Source organism: Apis florea, unplaced genomic scaffold, assembly GCF_048593485.1.
Source record: "Apis florea isolate Af1SG1 unplaced genomic scaffold, ASM4859348v1 contig_3585_pilon, whole genome shotgun sequence".
In the NCBI taxonomy this organism is placed as follows: Eukaryota; Metazoa; Arthropoda; class Insecta; order Hymenoptera; family Apidae; genus Apis; species Apis florea.
Genome location: NW_028256788.1, coordinates 434,568 through 456,383, shown reverse-complemented (window position 1 = coordinate 456,383; position 21,816 = coordinate 434,568). Strand labels below are relative to the sequence as shown.

General features: G+C 42.7%; 3 protein-coding genes across 4 annotated transcripts in view; 1 reads left to right on the top strand and 2 right to left on the bottom strand.

Moving 5' to 3' along the window:
* LOC147656594 (uncharacterized) overlaps positions 1 to 10,956 on the bottom strand; it is a 164,179-nt gene extending 153,223 nt beyond the window's left edge. Inside the window, exon 1 of the mRNA XM_086914086.1 lies at positions 10,027 to 10,956. The gene's annotated coding sequence lies outside the window, so the exon portion shown is untranslated. The remainder of the gene's footprint in view (positions 1 to 10,026) is intronic.
* LOC147656593 (uncharacterized) overlaps positions 1 to 21,816 on the top strand; it is a 251,152-nt gene that overhangs the window by 172,523 nt on the left and 56,813 nt on the right. The window lies entirely within an intron of this gene.
* hry (bHLH transcriptional repressor hairy) lies at positions 11,454 to 15,134 on the bottom strand. Its single transcript, XM_003694450.4, has 3 exons — positions 14,125 to 15,134; positions 13,599 to 13,694; positions 11,454 to 13,315 (listed from the first exon to the last, which is right to left on the bottom strand). Exons 1-3 carry the CDS (start codon positions 14,275 to 14,277, stop codon positions 12,476 to 12,478), a joined length of 1,089 nt encoding a protein of 362 aa, XP_003694498.2. The 5' UTR covers positions 14,278 to 15,134; the 3' UTR covers positions 11,454 to 12,475.

The window sequence follows — 21,816 nt, the reverse complement described above, 5'->3', positions numbered from 1 at the left end:
AGGAATCATTACTGATCCGCAGCGAAATTATTACACTGGAATGGAACGTGAATCGTTCTCGCGTGCAAGGGTGATCGGTACAATTATGCTTCTGTTCCAGTGCATTTTCTAGAGTGTACAACCTTCGATCCATGAACAAGAAAAGAACAAAAAAAAAAAAGAAATAAATAAATAAATAAATAAAGGCTGTGAGAAAGGGAAACCGTTCTCGTGAAATATTCTCGAGAACGCGTTTTTCCTCTTTCTCGAAAAATAACGTGTCAGGGTCGTTGTATTCGAGATATATAAATTGTTTTTTGGAATTGCGTCTCGGTGACAAAGCGACAATTTTCTGAGACAGAAACGACTCTTTTCCTGGCAGTAACAATATCGTATTAAGAAGATTTGTATTCGTTTTATATTTTTAAACCGATTGTGGTCTAAAAGTGACGCATGATGCGGTGATGCTATAAAAATCTCTCAAGTCACTTGAGCTCTTATATAAGAATTCCAGGTTACAAGTAACTAGTAAAAAAAGAGAAATATTTTCAAATGCCTCGTATCTAAATAATATATATATATATTTTTTTTTTCAATAGAAGAATAACTATATATCTGTTTGGTATAAGTAGAAAACAGAAGCTTGAAATTTCTTTTACCAAGAAATCTTTTTCCGTTAAAGCTATCGCAGAAACGCAGCAACCCTCTGCGTCATTCCTCTTGGCAAAGAGGAAGAACACAGTTTCGAAGGTGTTCTCAGAACATTGCAATTTGCGAGCACAATTTATCTAATGATCTATCTGTCAAAATATATACCAAAGTGAAATTCAATTTATAACGCTATAAGACAAAAAAAAAAAAGAAAGTAAACAATTTATTCCAAGCATAAAATTTTCTAATCACCAATTTCTCTTCTGTTATAACAATAACATATTTTCTCATCGAAAATCCAAAAATCTTCTCCACTCCAGAAGAATTCTAATTCTTTCCAACTAAAAACCAAAAGCGCAAAACAATCCTCTCTACAACCCTCCCTCTTGACGAGGAGCGCGCACGAATTTCGAAACCTTTCCCAGAAAATCTCGAGTTTTCCTCCGTTGAATAATTTCCTCTCGTTGCTCCAGTTGGTGGCTAGCCAGAGCGATGGTCAGAGCGTGGAATAAAATAACTGGGAGGCTGCTTAATGGATCGTAAAAGCGTCGCAAATTTCGCGGCCGTAGGAAGAGCGGGGAGGGCTCCAGAGGCAATTTCCAGGCATAATTCGCACCTGGTCCAATAAGCATCGTCCACGGGCTACCGAGTTGAATTTTCGAATCGTTGCCGAGTCCTCATCGTCGTAAAGATCCCTCGAGATCCGCCTAATCAAGATCTCGGCAAAACGGAAAGTGATAAAACTTTCATTTCTTGGGTCGTAAATGACTCACCTTGAAACACTGACTCCTGCACGCCGATAACTTTTACGCAGCCGCGATTTATTCATTTATCACGCTCCTCCAATGTCGAGCTGTTTTACTGTCGTTGCGAGACCGTTTTGTCGGAAAAACGTTCCTTCCTTTTCAACCCTTATATATTGAACCCGGTGTGTGAAATTGATAAAAACTGAAGGGAAGATCGAGCAAAGGGAGCATTGCGTTTTCCCTTATTAATTTTTAACAATTCGCTTCGACGAGTAATGTAAAGTTTTTTTAAAAAAAGTTTAAAGTTTTTAGAAAGGAATAATCGATTCTGGATGCACGTTTGTTCCCAACGAGAGAAAGCAATAATTTTATTATAATAAATGCAATTCGAATTACCGATTCGTGTAATTTCATCCTCGAATCGATGATCGAAGGAAGAAGAAAAAAAGAAAAAAAGCACACGATCACTTTGGACATCAACTGTTTCGTGTAATTGAAAGAAGCGCGCAAGAGACGAGATATCGTTTGCTTACGATTTAAGGGGCGATAAATTAAAATTCTCGCGTTCACACTTCGGCCGTGGTTCGCGGAATCATCGGACGTTTTACGCGCAATTACGTCTTAAGTGGGTTTCCTGTCGGCGTTCGGTCGCTGGTTTCCGTTCCCTCCTCATCTCTCTCTCTCCACTGCTTGCCTCATTGCTATGCATGAAACGGCGCAAGGATCGCAGGAGGACGAGCAGGGTAATTGATTCCTGTCCCAACGACGTATTTACATACGCTAATGGTGTGCTTTCGGCTTATTTGGATCCTCGTATTCGCCACGCGTTTTTTGCTCGCTTTTGCTCGTATCGGCGTCATTTTACTAATACCGGCGTTGATACGGGTTGATTTTAAAAATCGTTCCACCACGGGCCTCGAATTTCTTCCCTCCTCGCGCGATTGTCACTCGTAGCGAGTAATCGTTTTTCGAAGGCCTCGCGGATATATTGGCTTTCTTTCGAGAGAGTTTTTAATTGCCATTGACACCGGTTTAATGTAGATGTCGGGTTGGAATAGACGGTTTATTGGGAATTGTGCTGCGCGCGAGTAGCTGGAAATTTGTCACGACGGTATCGAGTCACGTTCCCTCCTTTGTGATTGAGAAATTTTAATTTTAATGGAACTGTTGCGTTCAAAGTTCCGAGTAATGATTAATCCGCTTGACATATCGTACGATATATATATATATACTCGAACGAATGGTTGTATTTTAAAAGTCTAAATAAAGATATCCCGTCGTAATGATCGTAATAAATCATCCGAAATTATCAAAATTCAATTCGATAACTTCGAATCTATCTATTTGGAAAATTTTCAATATATATTCTCCGATTCGATCCTATCTGATTATTATTTATTTTCGAAAATCGAAAATAGGAAAATTCAACAAACTTGGCCAACTTCTTCGAAATTAAACTGGTAACGAAGAAACAAGCCTCTATTCTCAATCCCTCATCCGAAATACGAATAGAACGACGCGCATAATCAGCTGCCTCATTAGTGCCACGAGGAACAGGCCCCTCAAGTCACCGTCGAAATTCATCACGAGGCTGGTCAGTGTCACGTAGGAATCCATGGGTCGCTAGGGAGCAGCCGAACAACCTCGCATTGTTCACGGCCAACCGACCACGATTTGCTCTCCCTTATATACACGGTGTTAACATACTCGTGACGCAACTTTCGAGAAACGTCTTCCTCCTTTTTTCTTTTCTCAAGATCAAACAAACGCAAAAATTTGCCTTGGCAAAATTTAATAAAAACCCAGAAAGAGACACGTTTCGCTAAAGTTGAGAAAATAATAAATCGTAATCCATTCCGCATTCAAAATTTTCCACAAACGCGCTCTACATTTCCAATTCGATTTATCGCAAGCTAATGCGTTCATTTCGAAATCATATCTTCCAAAGATGTTCCACGAATATAATATATATATATTAAACACCGTGTGTGCATCGAGTCGGGTTTCTCACCCACGTGGCGGCACGTCGTCGTCGGCGGGACACGCGGCATATGCCGTGAGGCGGAAGACGCGCGACGCACGGGCGGCGGGCGCACGTGTCGCGCTTTTCTAGCTCGACGTATTACGCGGTCGGGAGCAAACAACGAAATAAGAGCATCAGATAGGAGGCCCCACGGCCGTGCCTCTCCCCGTGGTACACTTCATAAATAACTCCGGTTTCTCGACCCACACACGGCCGCGCACGCCCGCCCGCCTGCCTTTTCCGCCTCGCCTCTGCGTCAAGGTGGACCGACGCGGTGGATCACGTCGGTAATCGCAATAATAGCGAGCCGAGGAGAAGAAGAAGTCGTCCCTCGTTTCTCTCTCGTCCATTCCTCCGCTCCGATACCCAGTGTTATTAACCTGGATTGCGACACGAGCGCCCTCTTGTCCGTTCCCACGCGAGAGCCTAAACTAACCAAGGATTTCGTTCGATAAATTGATTTTGAGGTTAGAAGTTCGCGTGATATTATCTTCGCGAAGTGAGTTTCTCTGATTTTGTAAAACTGTTCGGGTTAAAATTTTGTACTTTTTGTTTTTCTTCTCGGTTAAATTTGAAGCTGTGAAACGCCGAGTTGACAAATAGAGAACATCTCGACAGCTATAATCCTTCACGGCTGAGTCTAATGTGTTTTGTTCCTCGTCTGTCGTCGCTTACGAATTACGAAATTTTTTTTTAATAATTTTTGATCGTAAAATAATCGTAAATTATTTTTATTCTTTTTCTTTTCTTCTTTAATGTATTTTATCAAAGAGAGAAGTTACACGAATGTCTGTTTACCTTGTCCGAACATTCTGTATAACTAATGACACAGTTAGCTCGAGGGTTGCAACAAGTCACGTGTTCCGGGCTTGTTTCGAATGCACGTTTCACGATGGGGAAGTCGATGTGGAATTGAATTGCACCAATGGAATTCGAAGAGATTAGGTTAGGTCTTCGGCTTTGTTCTGGTTCTCATAGATTTTCGTCGAGTTGGCTCTCGATGTAGTTTGAATCCGTGTAAATGTCCATTTGAGCTTGGTGTTGAATTCAGCCCGAGTTATTTTTTTTTTTTATATTTCATATTTCACAAGCTAACTTATGATCAACTTTTGAACTTCCGTATTTAATTTGTAAGAATTTGTCTTCAATTTGGAATCAGAATCAAGTCACATATTTATTTTATATCTGACAGATTCGAAACTCGATAATTGTCCAACTCTTTTGGATTTACATACAGATCTAGGTTAACCTTTGAAACTTCTCGACGATGTTAAACGATATAGTTATGCTTATGAGCCATTTAGTTGTAAACTTTTCCATTTTTTTCAAGTCGAGGCATTGTCAAAATGATCATACAAAAAAAAAGAAAAAGAAAAAATCATGAGAAACATTACGAAATGGTTATTCTTAACATTCTCTTTTCAAGTTTGAATAAAAGGTATTCAATACCCAACCATCGTAGACACGTAGTACTTTGCATCTCCAAAGCTTTTTCTCTCAAGTTTCACCAACTCGATTCGAGCCAAAAATTTTGCTCGAAGAAACAAAAACAGGCGTGCAAACTGTTCGTCCACGATCCGTGGTACAGGCGTTTGGAAATATGTAAATACCGGATTACACGTGGCGAGCAAGGTCTCCGGGCGAAGTGTCAGACGTTGGGGAGCTTACAGGAACAATGGTCGATCGTGACTGGCGTAGATCGGTGCGATTTGATGCATGCACGCGGTGTGCCACGGGCCAACCTATAATGTAGATAGATACAACCGTGTTGTAAATAAGCTTGATCCGTTCTAAGAATAGCGAAACAATGTGTTCCAAGTTGAATCTGAGAAATCGGTCCGCTCGTTTCGCAATCGAAACGCAACAGAATTTGACGTAAATGTGAAGAACTGTTGAGAAACTCCTCTTTAATCCTTGGGTATCGATCAATTATTTTGATGACTATCTCTGATACATCAAAGTATCCAAATTAATTAAAATCGAGGAAATTATATTACAGAGTTAATCCTTTCGAGGCAAATTTTCATGTAATGATGAATGCGTTAACAAAATTATAATACGAAACAAAAATAGACTGAGTCCAATTTTCTGATAAAACTTTATCTTCGTAGGCTTTGCGCGATTAATATCAGAAAGATTGTAACAAATCTGCGTTCTTAAAGACGTATTGTCCTATTGATTTTGAAGGAAGAATTTTTGAAATATCGCAAATGACAGAATCGCGTGTTGAGCATTATCGATCATGAAAAATTGAAAAATTATAAATACAAAAGAAAAGATGGATGTATTGTAAACGTGACGAGACTTACACCGTGATAACTAAGGAAAATTACCTCGTGGTAAGGTGATTTCGAGGAGTAAAGACTACTATTTTTGACCGATTCATCGAAAAAGAAGAAGAAGAAGAAGAAAAAAAATGGAAAATCGATGAAAGAAAAAAAAAAGTGTCGAAACGAAGCGCGAATTCATCGATTCTCACGTCGTGTCAGCCGGAGACCGCTGACACGTATCGAAAAACTTGCCAGCTCCATCGTTCCTCGAAATAAACATGGTTCGCTTCCAAAGAGCGAAGAAATTCGAGCCGCTTAGGTATTCCGTTTGATTATTCAGCGTCTGGCAGCCGTTAGCAGACGCTTCGTCATATTAACATTCTCGAAATACAAAACCACCATTCAGAGAAGGGAAACATCGATAGACTGCAGTCCCGGTTGTGTATTGCGCATGCATTGAATATCGGAGGTTCGGCTCGACTCGATACGCTTGCTTTCGTAACCTCGTCTTGTCGAAAGTGGTCGATGAATTTTTCAATTAATCGCGCGATTAATCGTCGAGACACCGTCCTCGCACGTTTTGGCTCTTCACACGTTTCATCGGCGAGTCAGCATGAGGTTGGAGATTTTTGTAGAGATTCCTCTCGGTTACGCTATTGTGTACGCTTTTACTTTTAAGGTTTCAACATGCTCGTTTTTGTACATTATTTCTCTGATCGAGAAACAAGTTGGGCAACGTGGAAATATTTTGGAGATATCCATCGAAATTGAAGTTTGATTCTTTGTAGCTAATGGAAGATTTATAACAATGGTGTTTTTAACCAGTTGGTTATTCAAGTTTAAAGATTAAGTTTCAAGAAAATTGTGAATAAACACTTTGTAAATCGTATTTTGTAAAAAATTGTACATACGAAATTATAATATATTATAATTAAATGGAATATCATTGCTATTAAAACAATAATCTGAAATTTGTTAATGAAATTTAAAAGTATTTTGAGGTACAAAGAAAATCGACGAAGCGTTAAGCTATGTCACTTTGATGAAGTGAAATTCTTTTCAATACACGAACACGAGTTAATTTTTCGAGTCAACACAAAGAGAATACGTATACGCATGATTATTCAGAATTTCATATACATTAATCACGGTGTAATGCGTGTAAATGGAAATGGAAGTAGTAATAATTCTATATTACAGAACATACGCATATGCTTTTAGGCAACTAATTACTAATTATTCCAGAACATATGAATAAAAAGTGTATCGGATTGATGATAATTATATACTTCATAGTCACAAAACCAGTATAAGAGATATCTCTTTTTTTTATCGAAACTTTTATTTTTTATCAACATCTCATTTTTTTTTTTTTTTATCAAAAACAAAGAGTCTATCAACGAGCAACGACGAAATAAAAATCCACCCATTTCTTATACCCATTCGAGCCATGTTTGACCAAAAGGCAGGCCCCAGGCGTCAGTCGGTTGATCCTCGGCAATAGTGAACCGCTCGATGTTCAAAAGCCCGGTCCAAAGGGCAGAAGAAACCCGAACGACCATTTCTGTGGCACGTGGAACGCACGAAAATGGCCGGCTACTTCTTCCACGCGAAGGGAGCGCGTTTCGCGAACGGCAGCACGATAAACGGCGCCTTGGAAAAAACTTCGAAGACGATACGTGTACGTGAGACGCGAGACAAACGGCTAATCTTCGATGGCGTATACAGCATATAACCACGTCCCTTCGATGGGTTCGTGGCCCTTCAAGCGTTTATGGCGCTCCAATCCGATTCTGATTTATTTCCCCCTCGGTCTCGATGCAGGCCTCGTTCGCGGTTCGTAAGTAGAATAGGACGTCGCCGGTCAGACTATTAGACGGACGACGCGTTTCACTCGCGCCGCGCGAGTTTTTTACCTCAACCGATACGATGCCGTTCAAACGTTCCCGTTGCGTAAATTGTTGTCCAACAATGGTTTCGGCTTTCGTTTTTCGTTCGTCATTCTTCGTTTTTCGATGCTTTTAAAAATCAACCAATTACTATTGTCGAGCGAAAGTTTATGTATTCAATGGACGATCGAGAAAATTGTAATTTGGAAATATACGAATTTAATTTGCGAATAAGTCGCGGAGAATCGAAAAATCGTTTCGTAATGAATGCCTCGTACCTATTTTTCGAATCAAAAAATTTCGAAAAAAATTTCCATTCCCTACGTTTAATTTCCAGCGTTCGAGGAACGGCGAATCGAGCGAACGAAGTCGGAAAGATGGATAGGGTATAGAAAGAGGAGAGCCTTGGGCGGTGTAATGATTTTTTTCACGAGGCCAGATAATCATCGTTCGCCGCGGCACCGTGTCACCGGATAGCACTTATCAGTAAGAGATTGACGGCGAGGCCTGCGAGCGAAGGCAGTCACCAACCGCGGCGCGGAAGCTCGTGGCGGGACAGGAGGGGGAGAGGGGAGGCGGAGAGGGGCATTGGCGGCGATGCCGAGAAGCGAGAGGGAGCGAGAGGGAAGCGTGGAGGGAATGAGATCGAGCCAGACCCCCCACTTGCTGTTCGCGAGTGGCGGCGCGTGTCAACCTTGCCTTGTCCTTGAAACCACGCGACCGCGACCGTACAACGAGCCAAGTCGCTTCGACGCCGCTACTAGACGCTCTTGCACGGTTCTAGGAATCAGCTGATTGACCGACAAAGGGGGAATTCCTAGAGGGTATCCGTGGCCCGATCGGATTTTCACGGCCTGCACGTGAATGCGCATGGAATAATTAATTACGCTGTCCGCGATGCGAGTGATTGGATTTCCTGCTATCGTCTCTTTCTTTTTTGTTTTTTTCTTCTTTTTTCTTTTTCTTTTTCTTTTTTTCTTTTTTTTTTTTTTTTGTAACACGGTATCTCTGCTCGAGAAGCTGTAGATTTAACGTTGCTTGGCGTTTTATATTTAAGAGCGCGTGTCGATCTGTGTCGGTTGGGATTAATTAAATCGTTTATTCGTATGAAATGTGAAAGTTACATGACGGATAAAATCGGTTTAAATATATTTTTGTAAAGAGGATGTAATTCGGTATTATTAAATAAGTGAATAACTAATTGCGCGCAATGTTGGCGAATAAAGTAAGGAAATTTTGGTAGCCATAAAAAATTGACAGAAGAAATCCAATGTATACGATTACGATCTGATTACACGTGAATACGGCAAAAGTTGGCTTAAAAGTGACAGTCATAGTATCTTCACTTTCTTTTTCTATTTGATAAATTAATACGCATCTAAACACGTATATACGTAGATAACACGTTCATCACGTCGTTCCATATATCTTATATATTCAGGTCAGAAGTATCAAATCTCATATGCATACCACGCGTATGCGAAAAACGGTAAAATTAGACACAGTCATAAAATCCCCGTATTAATCGTTGCATTTAATTAATTATTGCCAATCGCTTTTCCACGTTGCGTGATTACGATTTCGAAACGTAATTTTTTGCCCGCCCAATGTGTGTCATTAGCAATTTTAGCAGGTCGCGTATACGTATTGAAGGTCATACGAGGAGGGCACAAAGGTGCTAAAGGTGACAGGGAAGCCAACAACATCTACTTCGCGTTTAGATCCCAATTTCTCTCTTTTTTTTTTCGCAATGTAATCTGAACGATGTTACATTTCATAATATAATTTCCCTTAATTTGCTATAATACAGTTTCTCAATTAAGACGTATATAACACGAAATATTCGTTAGAACATAACCTCTCTTCGCCGTTGGAAACGTCCATGTAACGGACTCGGCGCCGTATGGACTTCGAACCCGCAATTTTTTCTCTCTCGCATATATTATTGGGAGGCGAGGACGCGAAAAATCGTATTCGATTAAATTAAATTACCTAGGAGGAATTATGCGACTCGATTATCATCGTAATGACGATTAGAGGCGGGCTGGGGGTCGGGTCTGATAAATAAAAGAACGGTTTCCCCGAACGGGATAATCATGTCCCGTCCACGATTTCGAAGAAATGTGGATTCGCTTCGCTTCTTGCCGAGTCTATGAAAATCGTACGTGAGAGGTTAGGAGAGGAGAATCCGGTCAAAGCTCGGTGCTCGTATCTCGTGAGACCTGTTTGCCTCGAGATTTTACGTAACAAAAGATAACCAACTCGACGTAGTGCAGATAACCAGGAATTCTAATTCCCGTGTCTGTTGCTACTTATGCAACAAACCGGCCGGCCTGCGTGTAAAATCGTCATTTTTATACCTGGAAATCTTACGCGTCGCTTAGAGCGATACACTCTAAGTGGCAAGATAGGCCGCAAAGAGGTATATCGTCATTGAATGTATCGTCACGAGGCTTTTGATCACTCACGTTTGAGATCACAGATGGAAAATCCTCTCCCGCCGTTGGATCGTCTCGCCGATCGTTTCCAAGAAAGGTAGCCGCGAGGCCTCGAGCCCGCTATTTACTTTGACCTAGGGGCCCATGATGGTTCACGATCGGAAATAATAAGGTGCTACCGTACAGCTTGTCATTCGGCCACTGTATCGCGTGTGCCACTGCTGCCACTTCTGCGCCGCAAATTGCGGTGCCAGAGACGCCACCGGCCAGCCAGAGCCGCATTATGGTAATACACCGATATAGTGTGCTTTCTTGCAAAAACCAGACGCCTAGGCGACGATCCAACTTTCCTCCCGGCACTTCCTGCTTTCGTAACGAAACCATTAAGAGTTTGAATTACGATTCGAACACCGACGCAACGTTTTATGGTCGGACATCGATTGGAGGAGGCTCGTGTCATCGTCATCGGAACCAGAAAATCTGTGCAATAGCGGAAATGAGCATCGGCAGATGCGAATAAATATAACTTCTGAACCGTTGAAACCGAGAGTATTTCATTGTGGAAATACGACGAACACGATATTTTTAGTAAGCGTCGACTCGTATTGAGAATTTTCCGAGCAAGAATTCCTGGAAAATTACTCACGGGATTATTACTTGGAGGAGAGAGAGACTCTCGATCGTGATAATCTATTATCGTTGAACGGGCTCGAGAGATTAGATTCTTCAGCGTTCGCTGATAACTTCTAATCCCTTACTTTCTTTCTTGTACTTTTACGATTCGCGGAACGATGGAAAATATAAAGGCGACGAGATACGGTTGGTTCAGGTTGCAGACGCCCTCTGTGATTCTTGGACGACGAAAAGGGCACGTGTTCGGAACGTGGAAGGGCCCCGAAGTTCGAGGACCCACCGCTAGGAGGCAGCATAGTCTTGAAGACCCCCGTTTTCGGCTTGGCTCGGTGGTGGCAGGGATTTTGGGACCTCGTCGGGCGCCACAACTACGAAAGGGGTCTGTAGACCGGTTTAACTCGAAGGAGAACCTCCTGTATTCTCCTTCAGGTGGCAGCACCTCTGCGAACGTGCACGGTCACCTCCTTTGCTCAGTACGCGTTGGAAGCTGCAGCGATGCACATGATGAGGCCCACTTTGCAACGGTTTTTTAAACGTCTCGATTACCTACGACTATTATTTTCCGTACGAAAGAAACGATCTTTCTCTGCGATGTTGCGTATTCTTACGATACATTGAAGGAATAAAAGAGAGAGAATAAGTATGACGATCGTAAGATTGTGTAGCGATGAAATAATTTGAAGGGTAAATTTCAAGTATAATAAGGTAATAAAGAAATTTGAAGAGATTGATTTGGAAGATGATCTTGGAAGATGAACTTATCGACTATAAAAGAGTAATGATGGTAAGGAAAGAAGAGGAAATGAACGAATAAGACCAATATATAAGTTTTGACAAAGAGATCAATATTTATTTGATACTCTTGCAATGATAAGCGTCGATCTTTTTCTATTCTCACGATAGAGAGGAATTATAAATTTCGTTTCTCTGCACTCGATATAAATATAAATTAACACAATCACACGTACATACGGACATGCAGCCTCTCGTATCCTCCTCTCTCTTTCTCTCTCTCATATACGCATCTTAACATGTAATCTACAAACTAGGCGATTTCTCGGTTAATTTTACAAACGTTCCTCGTACTTATTACAACCACGATACATGACAAAACACTCGCTTGGCGTTTTTTTTTTTTTTTCACGTACAAGAAACAGAATGGAAGACCTCGGTGATTCTTGTTGCGTAAGGCACTTAAAATACGACATTCGTTTAATGATATATACACAATAGAAACGAAATAGAACGCGAAAACATGGATAAAGGGGAGAAATGAACGGGAAGAACGGGACGAAACGAAATGGACAGACGTTAACGAGAAACGTAAATGGATTCAACAAAGCAATGAAACGAATTTTCTTTACTCCGACGAATACGACGATTCCTCTAACGAATGAGATAAAATAATATTTACAAGGCACTGTATAAGGCACTGCCTCATAGGCTACTGGCCGACTGCACGCACTCGGGCAACGAATATCGAACTCTTCTATCTTCATCCATCGGCGAGGAAATGCTTCTAGCACACTTCCTTTCACCCTTCTTCCTCAACGAAAGAACACGACTTCTGAAAACGCGATACAGTAAGGAACAATGATCCGTGTGTGTGATCGTGACGCGGGTCTTCTCTCCTCGAAAATCACTCTTCTCTTCCCGGAACAAATTCGAAGCGTATAACATATATATATATACATAACATATATATATACATACATCACTCGAGATACTTCGTTATATCGTCCTTATATCACCCGCGACGCCGACTTGACTCCGTCTTTTTTAAACAACACAACAAACAGAGATCCAGACACCACCTTCCTTCTTCGCACCTCCTTCGTCCCCCTTTTTACCACGGCCTCCACGGTTTCTCTTCCACCTCCCGCACCACGCTTTTCCTCATCACGAGGGCGAGCGGTTTCTGAAGAGGCGGGCTGCTGTACACGCGGGGATCGAACTCTGGATCGCTGGTGTAACCGTTGGCGGGAGACGTCGCCACGTCCCTGTGGCTGTTCCCGTTTGTATAGGCGGCAGGCTGGTCGCGGAAAGTCGCTGGCGGTGCCTCGAACGCCACAGGACTCGCCGCGGATGTGGACGTGGAGCTCGCTGAGCTCGAGGAGGACGAGGCGGACGCCGTGCTTGCCGTTCTCTGGGGGATCGGGATCAGGGCCGGCATGGGCGAGGTCGGCGCGGGGGACGAGGCTGGCGACGCGACCGGGGTGGCCTTTGCACCGGCGGGTAGCACCAAAGCGATGTCGCCGTTCTCCAATCTGGTGGGCACCAATTGGAGGCCCATCCCGTTCGCGTTCGTGAAAAAGATTCCGTTCGATTGCTGCACCTGGATCCTCGGCGTCGCGTCCACTTGGGGCAGAATGTGCACTTGGAGCTGGGTGGTCGGTGGCGCCGGTTGCACGGGCTGCTGATTCGTCGTCTGCCCGTTGTTGTTGCTCGCCTCGACCGGTCCGAGGCAGGAGGCCAAGTGGGCCATCAAACGTCTCTTCACGGAGGCGTCCAGGCCGGGAAACCTGCCAACCTCGCCGGCGCATTCCGTGAAACCGGCGCGGAATTTGTTCAACACGTTAGGATCGGTGGCCGCTGCCAGGGCAACCTGTTGACGCTGGAGTGTTTCCAGGTGTTTCACCGTCATCTCCAGAATGTCCGCCTTCTCCAGCTTCGAGTGTCGCGCTGGCTGTAATCGCAAAGATAAGAGGGCCGGTTACGTAACAGTTGTGAAGAGTTGGCACAGGTTTTCGAGTGAAAAGTTTCGAGAGGAGGTAACAAAATGATCTATTTGTCGTGACTTTGTACGAGTTCATTTCGTCGATTGGAACTTGTCCTGTTTGAAATTTGTGACTCGTTCGAGGATCGAAGAAGAATCGAAGGGAGAAGAGAAATTGAAAATCTCGATCGGGGTCGAGGATCGAAAATTTGAGTAAAAATAACGTTGAAAATCGTTGTTGTTGTGTACTCACGTCTTTTTTCATGGCATCCAGTATGAGGGTCTTCAGATCGTTTAGGCAATTGTTAATGCGGGCTCGTCTGCGCTTTTCCATAATCGGCTTGTTACTCTGTAACAGAAACGGAACCGCTACGTCAGACACAAATAAATCGTCGATAATATTTCAGTTAAGCTAGTTTCGATTTCTAACGTTAAAACTCGGGGGGTTGGGCAACGTTGCAAAATTGCCGGAATACTTTGTTGCCATTTGTTCGGCGTGAACAAGGACGGACAATAGAACATCGACGAGGCCAATCGGGTATAATATATCCGTCGACAACTCTATTTCACGAAACTTTTTCAGATCGATTCTCGCTACCATCTATATATATACTATCTTCTTCTTAGATCTTGATAGATCTTAGTAGACAATCTCGAAAAGATAGACGGTCTCGAATAGAAAAATTCTCGAACAACGCGACTTGGATCGTTCACCTTCAAGCGGCGAACCGAATCAAACAAATTCCGCAATTCGAGGAAATTTGTTCAAAGACACTAACCCGTCGATTCTCCCCAGATCTTCTCGTGGTGGTGGTCGTGGTGGTGGTTTGGGCAGGGGGTTGTCCAGCCTCTTGGGGCACGTGTTGCGCCGGCGGCGTAGCACCGACGGTGACACCGCCTGTCGGCATCGTGGCACCCACCCCGGTCACCATCGTACAACAACAAGTTTTTTTTTATCACAAAATTATCAACGAGATCAACGAGAATTCGACAAACTGTTCGCCGTCACAATTTGTCGTCTTGTTCGCTGCTACACTGCACTGGTAATCCAAAAGAGTAGCGCGATATTACGCTGTTCAACTGCTCGCCGTGTGTTTATTCACTGCACGCCTGGCCAGGCTGGCAATAGCGAGCGACTGGCCGGACGATGAACGAAGAAATATATTCGGGGTAAGGGTAGTTTTCTCTACTCTCGATGCGCGAGAACGTACTGTTGTAGTATCCGTACTACTTGCTCGACTCTCTCTCTCTCTCTCTTTTCCTCTCTGTTGTTCGCCTCACTGAACTCCGACCACTCGGAACGGGCGTCAGAGCACGACTGACCGAGCGTACGAACGACGAACGTCTTCTGTCGTCTCGTCGAAGCGTGCCACCCGATGGAATGCCCGGCGGAGGCGCTGCCACCTTAAGGGTGGGGGCGACCAGCCGTCAGGGGAGGGGATAGCGCGTGACGGTTAACCTGGACTTCCCTTCCACCACCCGAATTCCGACGGTCGGACGGCACCCGGTTGCCTTTAAGAGCCCCCACCCAGGGTTAGAACCCCCTCCTGAGCGGATCTGAACCGACGGCCGTGGCGGCTTGCCTCGCGCGGATCCCCCACCCCGACCGCCGCTCCGGGGATCGATCGGATTTTTCTGCACTGTCATCCACTGTTTTTCCCTTCTTTCTTCGATCTTCCTCCTCGATCTCTCTTTTTTTTCTCTCCTCTCTCCCTCCGCTCCCCTCCTTTTCGAAATGCGCGAATTTCGACCCCCGGCCCGTCGAATTATTATCTCCGCTCGAATATTTTTCCCAGGGAATAGGAAGAAATTTGGATTCCGAACAATGGGATCACATCGAACATTAAGATATAATAATAATAATAATAATAATAATAATAATAATAATAGTTGCTTTCCAATAGCGTAGAAGGAAGAGGAGAGCGTGAAGCGTTCGATCGAGAATGTCGAAGCGCGTACGAGCGCGTTCGGTGGAAAAAGGAAAATTAATGAAAAGTAAGGAAGGAGTAAACAATGGATGAGGTCAGACATGAAATCGTGGCCGGATCGTGAACGAGCGCCGATAAGGAACAATGCCGGCGCGGTGTTTTCCCGGGGAGAGGCGATTAGTCTCGTGACGCGTATCGCTTGTCGAAAGGTCATTAAAACCGGCTGGCCGCGATCGAGGGAAGTGGCAATGGTAATTTCTAGACAGGGACGCACGTACACATTGAACGGGCACGAACGTCATCGGGACTTATATCACGTTCTTCGAAAATAGCCGAGTGCCACCGTGCGTCGAGCGCGGACTGACGCACGCGCGCACCACTGGCACGTGCCTCCTACTCCCTCCCCGAGTCTTTCGAAATTACTCTTTCTACTTGTGCGACCGATTAAACGCGCGCCACGGCATTTATCTCGGCGCATACGTGCACGTATGCCCGGCACGAAACGCGGATACGTTGTATTTCTTCCGATATGTCGTATGCAACCGTCCCGTAATTGATATTGGATCCGATAGAGCCTGGCCCGGATTGCGTAAGTTTCGGTGAGCGAACCAAATTCTTGATTGATCGATTTCCGATTTTTATTCTCCCCGGACTTCGAATGGAAAATTTAAAGAAATTTCTAGAAAAAAGAAAGAAGAAAGTGATGGACAAATTGCTCGTTCAAAAGATAATTATTAGGTTTTTGCTGTGGATACGATGTGTAATGGGATAAGTAGTACTCTTGTTGAGGAATTTGGAAATCTTTGTGTCTTTTTTTTTTTTTTTTTTTTTATATAAATAGCAAGACGAAACACAAATTTATAAGAATATAATGGGATCCATTGGGTTTATTACCGCGTTACGTGACGAAAATATTTTTACACTCGTGGAACGAAAAATTATACCAGCAAGTGGATATTCCCTACGCTCTATCTCCGGGAAATACCAACGACCCCGACTGAATACAGTCGAAGGTTCTGCGTAGAAAACGTCGCATCGCAATACCCCGGTTCCTATTCCATTTCCGCAACAAGAATCGCGTTTCCTCGATAACGAATCGCTTAGCGAAGCGTCACTCGAACCAACTCGTGTACACCGATTCCCTAGCTATCTGCTGGGAGTATCTCTAGCTGAGAGCACGGACGTGTCAAAGGCTCGGCGGGCAGATAATCAGCGGAGCCGGCGCGCGGATGGTTCCGGCGCCGAGTGAAGTCAGCCAAGTATTCCAATCGCTGAACTCTGCCGCTCTACAAAGGGTGGGAAACGGGCAAAGCGTGTAAAAGGGCGGCAGGGAGGGGGAAGCAAGCCCAGGAGTTCGTAGAAGCGCGGTAAGTGCGACGAGGATCGTTCGGAGGATCGTGCTCTCGCGTCTCTCTTCCACGAAACGAGGCGAGAGAGGCCGAGCGGCGCAGTGGATGGGGGTAAAAGATCGGTAAAGGACGAAGGGACTCACCCTTGCGAAGGTCGAACAAGGACAACCTGAAGGATCGCGAGCTACGAACCGACCAGACCCACGGGAACGACGCTGCTCGACTGCGACTGCGAGCGAGACGAAGAATCGGCGGCCGCCAATCACGTGACCGAGATTCGACGCGGCGTACGACGAACGAGCGCTGATTGGCCGCGCGCTACCCCCTCCACGCGCGCCACCCGAGGACGAGCGTGCCGCGCGCGACGGTTGCGTGGGTGGTGGGGGCGCGATCGTCATTCGACTTTGAGCGGCGAAGCGATGCGGCCGTGTCGCGGCGCGTGGGTCGAGGCCCTTCGGGGCCACTCGATCCCGTGGAATGCGTGGGGGAGAAAAAGTGTGCGGCCTGTCGGGGCCCAGCCGAATACCTGTGGCCTCTCCGATACATCCTCGAGTGCTCGTTCGCTCGCTCGTGGAAAATTGGGCGACCGACGTGGGTGTGCGTTGTCCGCTCGAGGGGAATCGAGGGCGCACTCCGTAATCGTCGAATCGAATAGATGCATGTAGGGAATGTAACTGGAGAGCGTGCCAGATCGATGGGGTGGGGGGAGGGAATATCGAGTCGCGCCTGGAGCACTCGTCGGGTACTCGTTTGTAGAATAGGGAAAGCAGGAATTTGTAATTCGAAGGACGAATGGCACGAGAATACAAATGGCTCTAAATTTGAAATATTGGAAAGAAAGTTAGTGGAAAAGTTGTAGGGATAAATAAGAAGTTATAAATTATTGTAAGTCTTTATGGTATATGAACAGGTAGAAAAATGGAATTGTAATGGGCATGTTTGATTTATGACGATCAATTCTACTTATAATATATATATATATATATATATATATATATATATATCTAATTGTAGAAACATCTATTTATAAAGTTTTTGTACATACACTTTTGTATATTTAAGATATATCGAATTTCTTTCGGTTTTTTTTTTTATTAGTTCTGCTTTTTTTTAGCGAAATATAATCAACTTATATTTTACGTACAAAGATATTGATTCGATAGTAGTACAAGTTCAATAAAGTACGATGAAAATGTAACGTAGGAGGAAATGTTATGTCGGATGTAGTATAGGTGGAGCAAGAAGGGTGAACGAGAAGAGGAGATGCTCTGATAGAGTGCTACCATCTGTTGGCGATTACAGTAGGTTTTTTCTCAGAGTCTCCGACACGCTCGATCTTTGCAGGATCAACGGAATGCAAATTAATCGATTTTATTCAAATTAATTCACTTTTTATTTGCATTCGATTTCAAATTTCATCGTATTTGCAATTCTAATCGATTCTGTTTAAATAATTAACACTTGTGATGTACCGTAATAAACTGTAATTATTGATTTTTTTTACCACGTGCGATTACATGGAAACAATATTTAGATGAATTTTTTTCTATTTCTTTTTTCTTTTTTCTTTTTTAAATCCAGCTGTGATATAATCGATCAAGGTAAAGTGTTTCTCGTTTCTTACGTGTTCGATATCCTCTTGAGTCTCTATGAGTCACGGAAACGTCTAGAGTCTAGACAGTCTACAGATAAGGATCGTAATACTTTGATATTACACATGGTGGGTGTTAATCTCTCAATAAATTCTGCCACGTTGCGCGTATCACGTCGAAATTCTATTCGATACACAATCAACTTTCATTATTACTTTTCAACGTTTCCATTCGCATTTGCATCCAGACTTAAAACACCAACTTGATACCCCGTGCAAATCCCTTTCTGCATAACAACAATATGAATATCTTCTGTATCAATGGCCAAATGTATACTTGTATACTTTCGCGTATATTCATTTTCAAATATTCTACGTTTACGTCATCCATTTTTGTATGAAAGCGCGACCAAATTTTTATACTTTCAATAACAAAATGTGATCTCGAAAAGGAAAACATAGTTTCTAAAAAAATATTCCTTTCTTTTTTTTTTTTTTTAAACGATATACTGTTATTCTCAATACTTCGAGTATTTATGCAAATGCATGCAATTAAGTCATCTAGTAACTTTTTCCACGCAAGATAATTATCTTCGTCACATAACCTTCGATTCAGTCACAGAGCGCCACGTTCCAACTCGTGGCCAACATTCGAATTCGGCTATCTCATCGAAGATCGATCTCCACTCCATCACGTGTTTAATGTACACACACACACATAAGCTCGATTCGATAAAGCTGCTTATTCGAGATACGCACCGAAGCCATCTTAATTCCTCGATACATATCCCTTTCGAAAGAAAACGTTCCCGTTACAAATATCTTCCTATTCCTTTATTGTATGTCCTAAGTACGATCTTCTTTTGAAAATTTCTCTGCTTAACCACACGATTAAAGTATCGTATTAGCACAATTTCTCTTCGAACCTTTATCTCTCCGCTTACCTTTAACGAATAAAGGTATTGAAACATACGCATCGTCCATTCTGCTTTCGAAAGCTTGCTTAGCCGTGACGATTAAAGTATTGGAATATAGCGACAATGGCGGTCCGACTTCCGCAAAAGCTATTAGAGCGTCTTAACATTCTATGGCGGTCGTCTATGATGTGACTCATTAGCCTTATAGGGTGCCGGTGGATTACGTAGGTCTTGACTGGTGGCCGGATAAAGGCGTACACGAGGCATACGCCTTTGGCCGTAGCGGATCGACATTAATATTCGCTCCCCTCGCGTCGAAATATCAGATTAGGGTGTCCGCAATCCGCTTCCGCCGTCTTCCGTATTATTTATTTGCACACGGTAGGAAATATAAAAGAGTGCAATGAGCGGAGAGAATGACCAAGCATTTCGAAGTAGTATTTAAACATCTTTTTGTGAATTGCTGGCCAACACGTTCGTAATGATGTTTGATGATTTCTTTTTATTTTATATATATAGAGAAAAACGAGGCAGATCTGAAATATCATTAAAATCTTTAAAAATTATCTTTTATCAAATTGCTTTCTCCTTCGAATATTATTGCAAGATTATTATCGCAAGATGATACCATTTTATAATCGATGAGTGATATTTCACAAAGTGGAATAGAGGTAGTAAAAATAAAGAGTGAATCATAGATTAGTATCTCGATTAATATGATATATAAAATATTTCTTTAGCTTTGAAGAAAAAAACTAGATGAGTGAACAATTTCTTCGAAATTAGAAAAGTTTCTAATAAAATAGCAATATAAAATTTATTCTTCGTATTATTTTATATCCTTTTTATTATTCTATTTTAAAATATTGGGAATAATGTTCGAATCTAAATAAAATGAACCGAAATTGGGAATTAAAAAAATCGGATCTCGATTCTCACTTTCGATAAAACGATCCCTATTCTTAGATAGATTAATGCTTCGTGGAAATTTATCGCAGTTAGAGGGTAAGCGTGAAAATAACAAATGGGAGTGCGCGTTATATGGGCAAGCATTTGCAGTTTTTCTCTTTCCGATAAAATTGTACTCTTCGTTCCTTGGGGCTTTTTCATTTACATTGGACCATCGCAATGCTATGAATTGCTACGCTTTAATTCTTCTCTCTCTCTCTCTCTCTCTTTGTCTTTCTTTTTTTATTATATTTCCATTTTAGAAGACAAAATTCAAGTTTTAAAATTTTCACGTAAAAATGTATGGATTAAATTATTATCGCAATATTGTTACCTCTCACTTCTCTATAGTAAAATTCAAAATACTCGAAATAATTTAACTACGAATAAAACATGAAACTCGAAAATATTGTTTCATGTTTCTTTTCAGAAATATACTTATCTTCGTATCGTTCGAATTCAAGTATTCATTTTATTATTTTATCAGAAATAATAACAATACAATTATTATTTCCCTCCTCCATCCGAAATATTTTTCTTCGTGTTCAATCACAAATTGAACAAATTGTCAAACATTCCCAAATATTCCTGTTTACATTACGCGAAATTACGTATAATTCCCATTAACCATCAAATTGAAACCATCTTACCTCAAACAACTTCGACTCGAATAACTCAACTTAAACGATCTCAAACTTCCCTAATCCCGAACGAGGCTTTACGTGCTCTCAACACGAGGGAGAGAGAGAGAGAAAGAACCGAACCAGACCTGTTGATAACATCGCGCGACCAATCAATTTCGAGCCACGCGAAACACTGAATCGAGTTTCAGTTTAACCAAATTATCCTCGTACGTTCCCTAAGGATAACCCGTATCCTCCTGCAAAGTCGAGTGACCCTAACGAAATCTCCTTCTCCTCCTGTTTCTCGATAATTATCGAGTTCTCGATGCGTTTAACCGCGCACGATGACAGCCTAAATAAGTTTCTAAACAAAAATCACGTAACTATCCGCACGAGATCTCTCCTCAGCAATTTTCTGGTAGTTCAGCGCCGTTTTATAATCATTACATCCACTTTGGCCACCTTTATTGAATCTAATAATGCCTATTAACCCTTATTTCGATATAGCCGAAATTCTAATCTTTTGCAAGTGAAATGCAAACGATAATAGAAAAAAAAAAATCTGTAATTATTGTAAATTGCCGAAGAAACGATTCATTTTTTCTTCTTCTTCTTCTATCTCCATCCTTTTCGTTTCGTAAAGATGCATCGTCTAACTTGAATTTAATATTATTTATCCATTCTAAAATTCTTACCCTAAAGAAGATTATAAAATTGGCAAGAGCTTGTACAGGATTAGCTGTGTTCCCTTGTTCCGTATTTGCTTAACCGATAATAGGGCCAAATTGTTGGCCTGTCGGTCAGATAGAGTGAACGCGTTGCACACAAGGGAATCAAGTGCACGCTGCGTGCCAGTTTTATGACTCGCCCGGGGCTGCCAATCAGACGACGCGTCGTTCGAATCGCATCCACGATAGGAATGGCACGCGCAATTTTCGGTGCTCGATTTTTCGAAACCAGGCCTCGCGCGCACCGATCTGAAGGATCGATAGGACCGACGTATGGATTCTATTGAAAGAAATATCGCGCGAAACGCGATGCTGCATCGACAGGGATGACGCGTTTGTCGACCATCAACGACGGATGTGTTACGACGGGGTGCCATTTTGATTCTG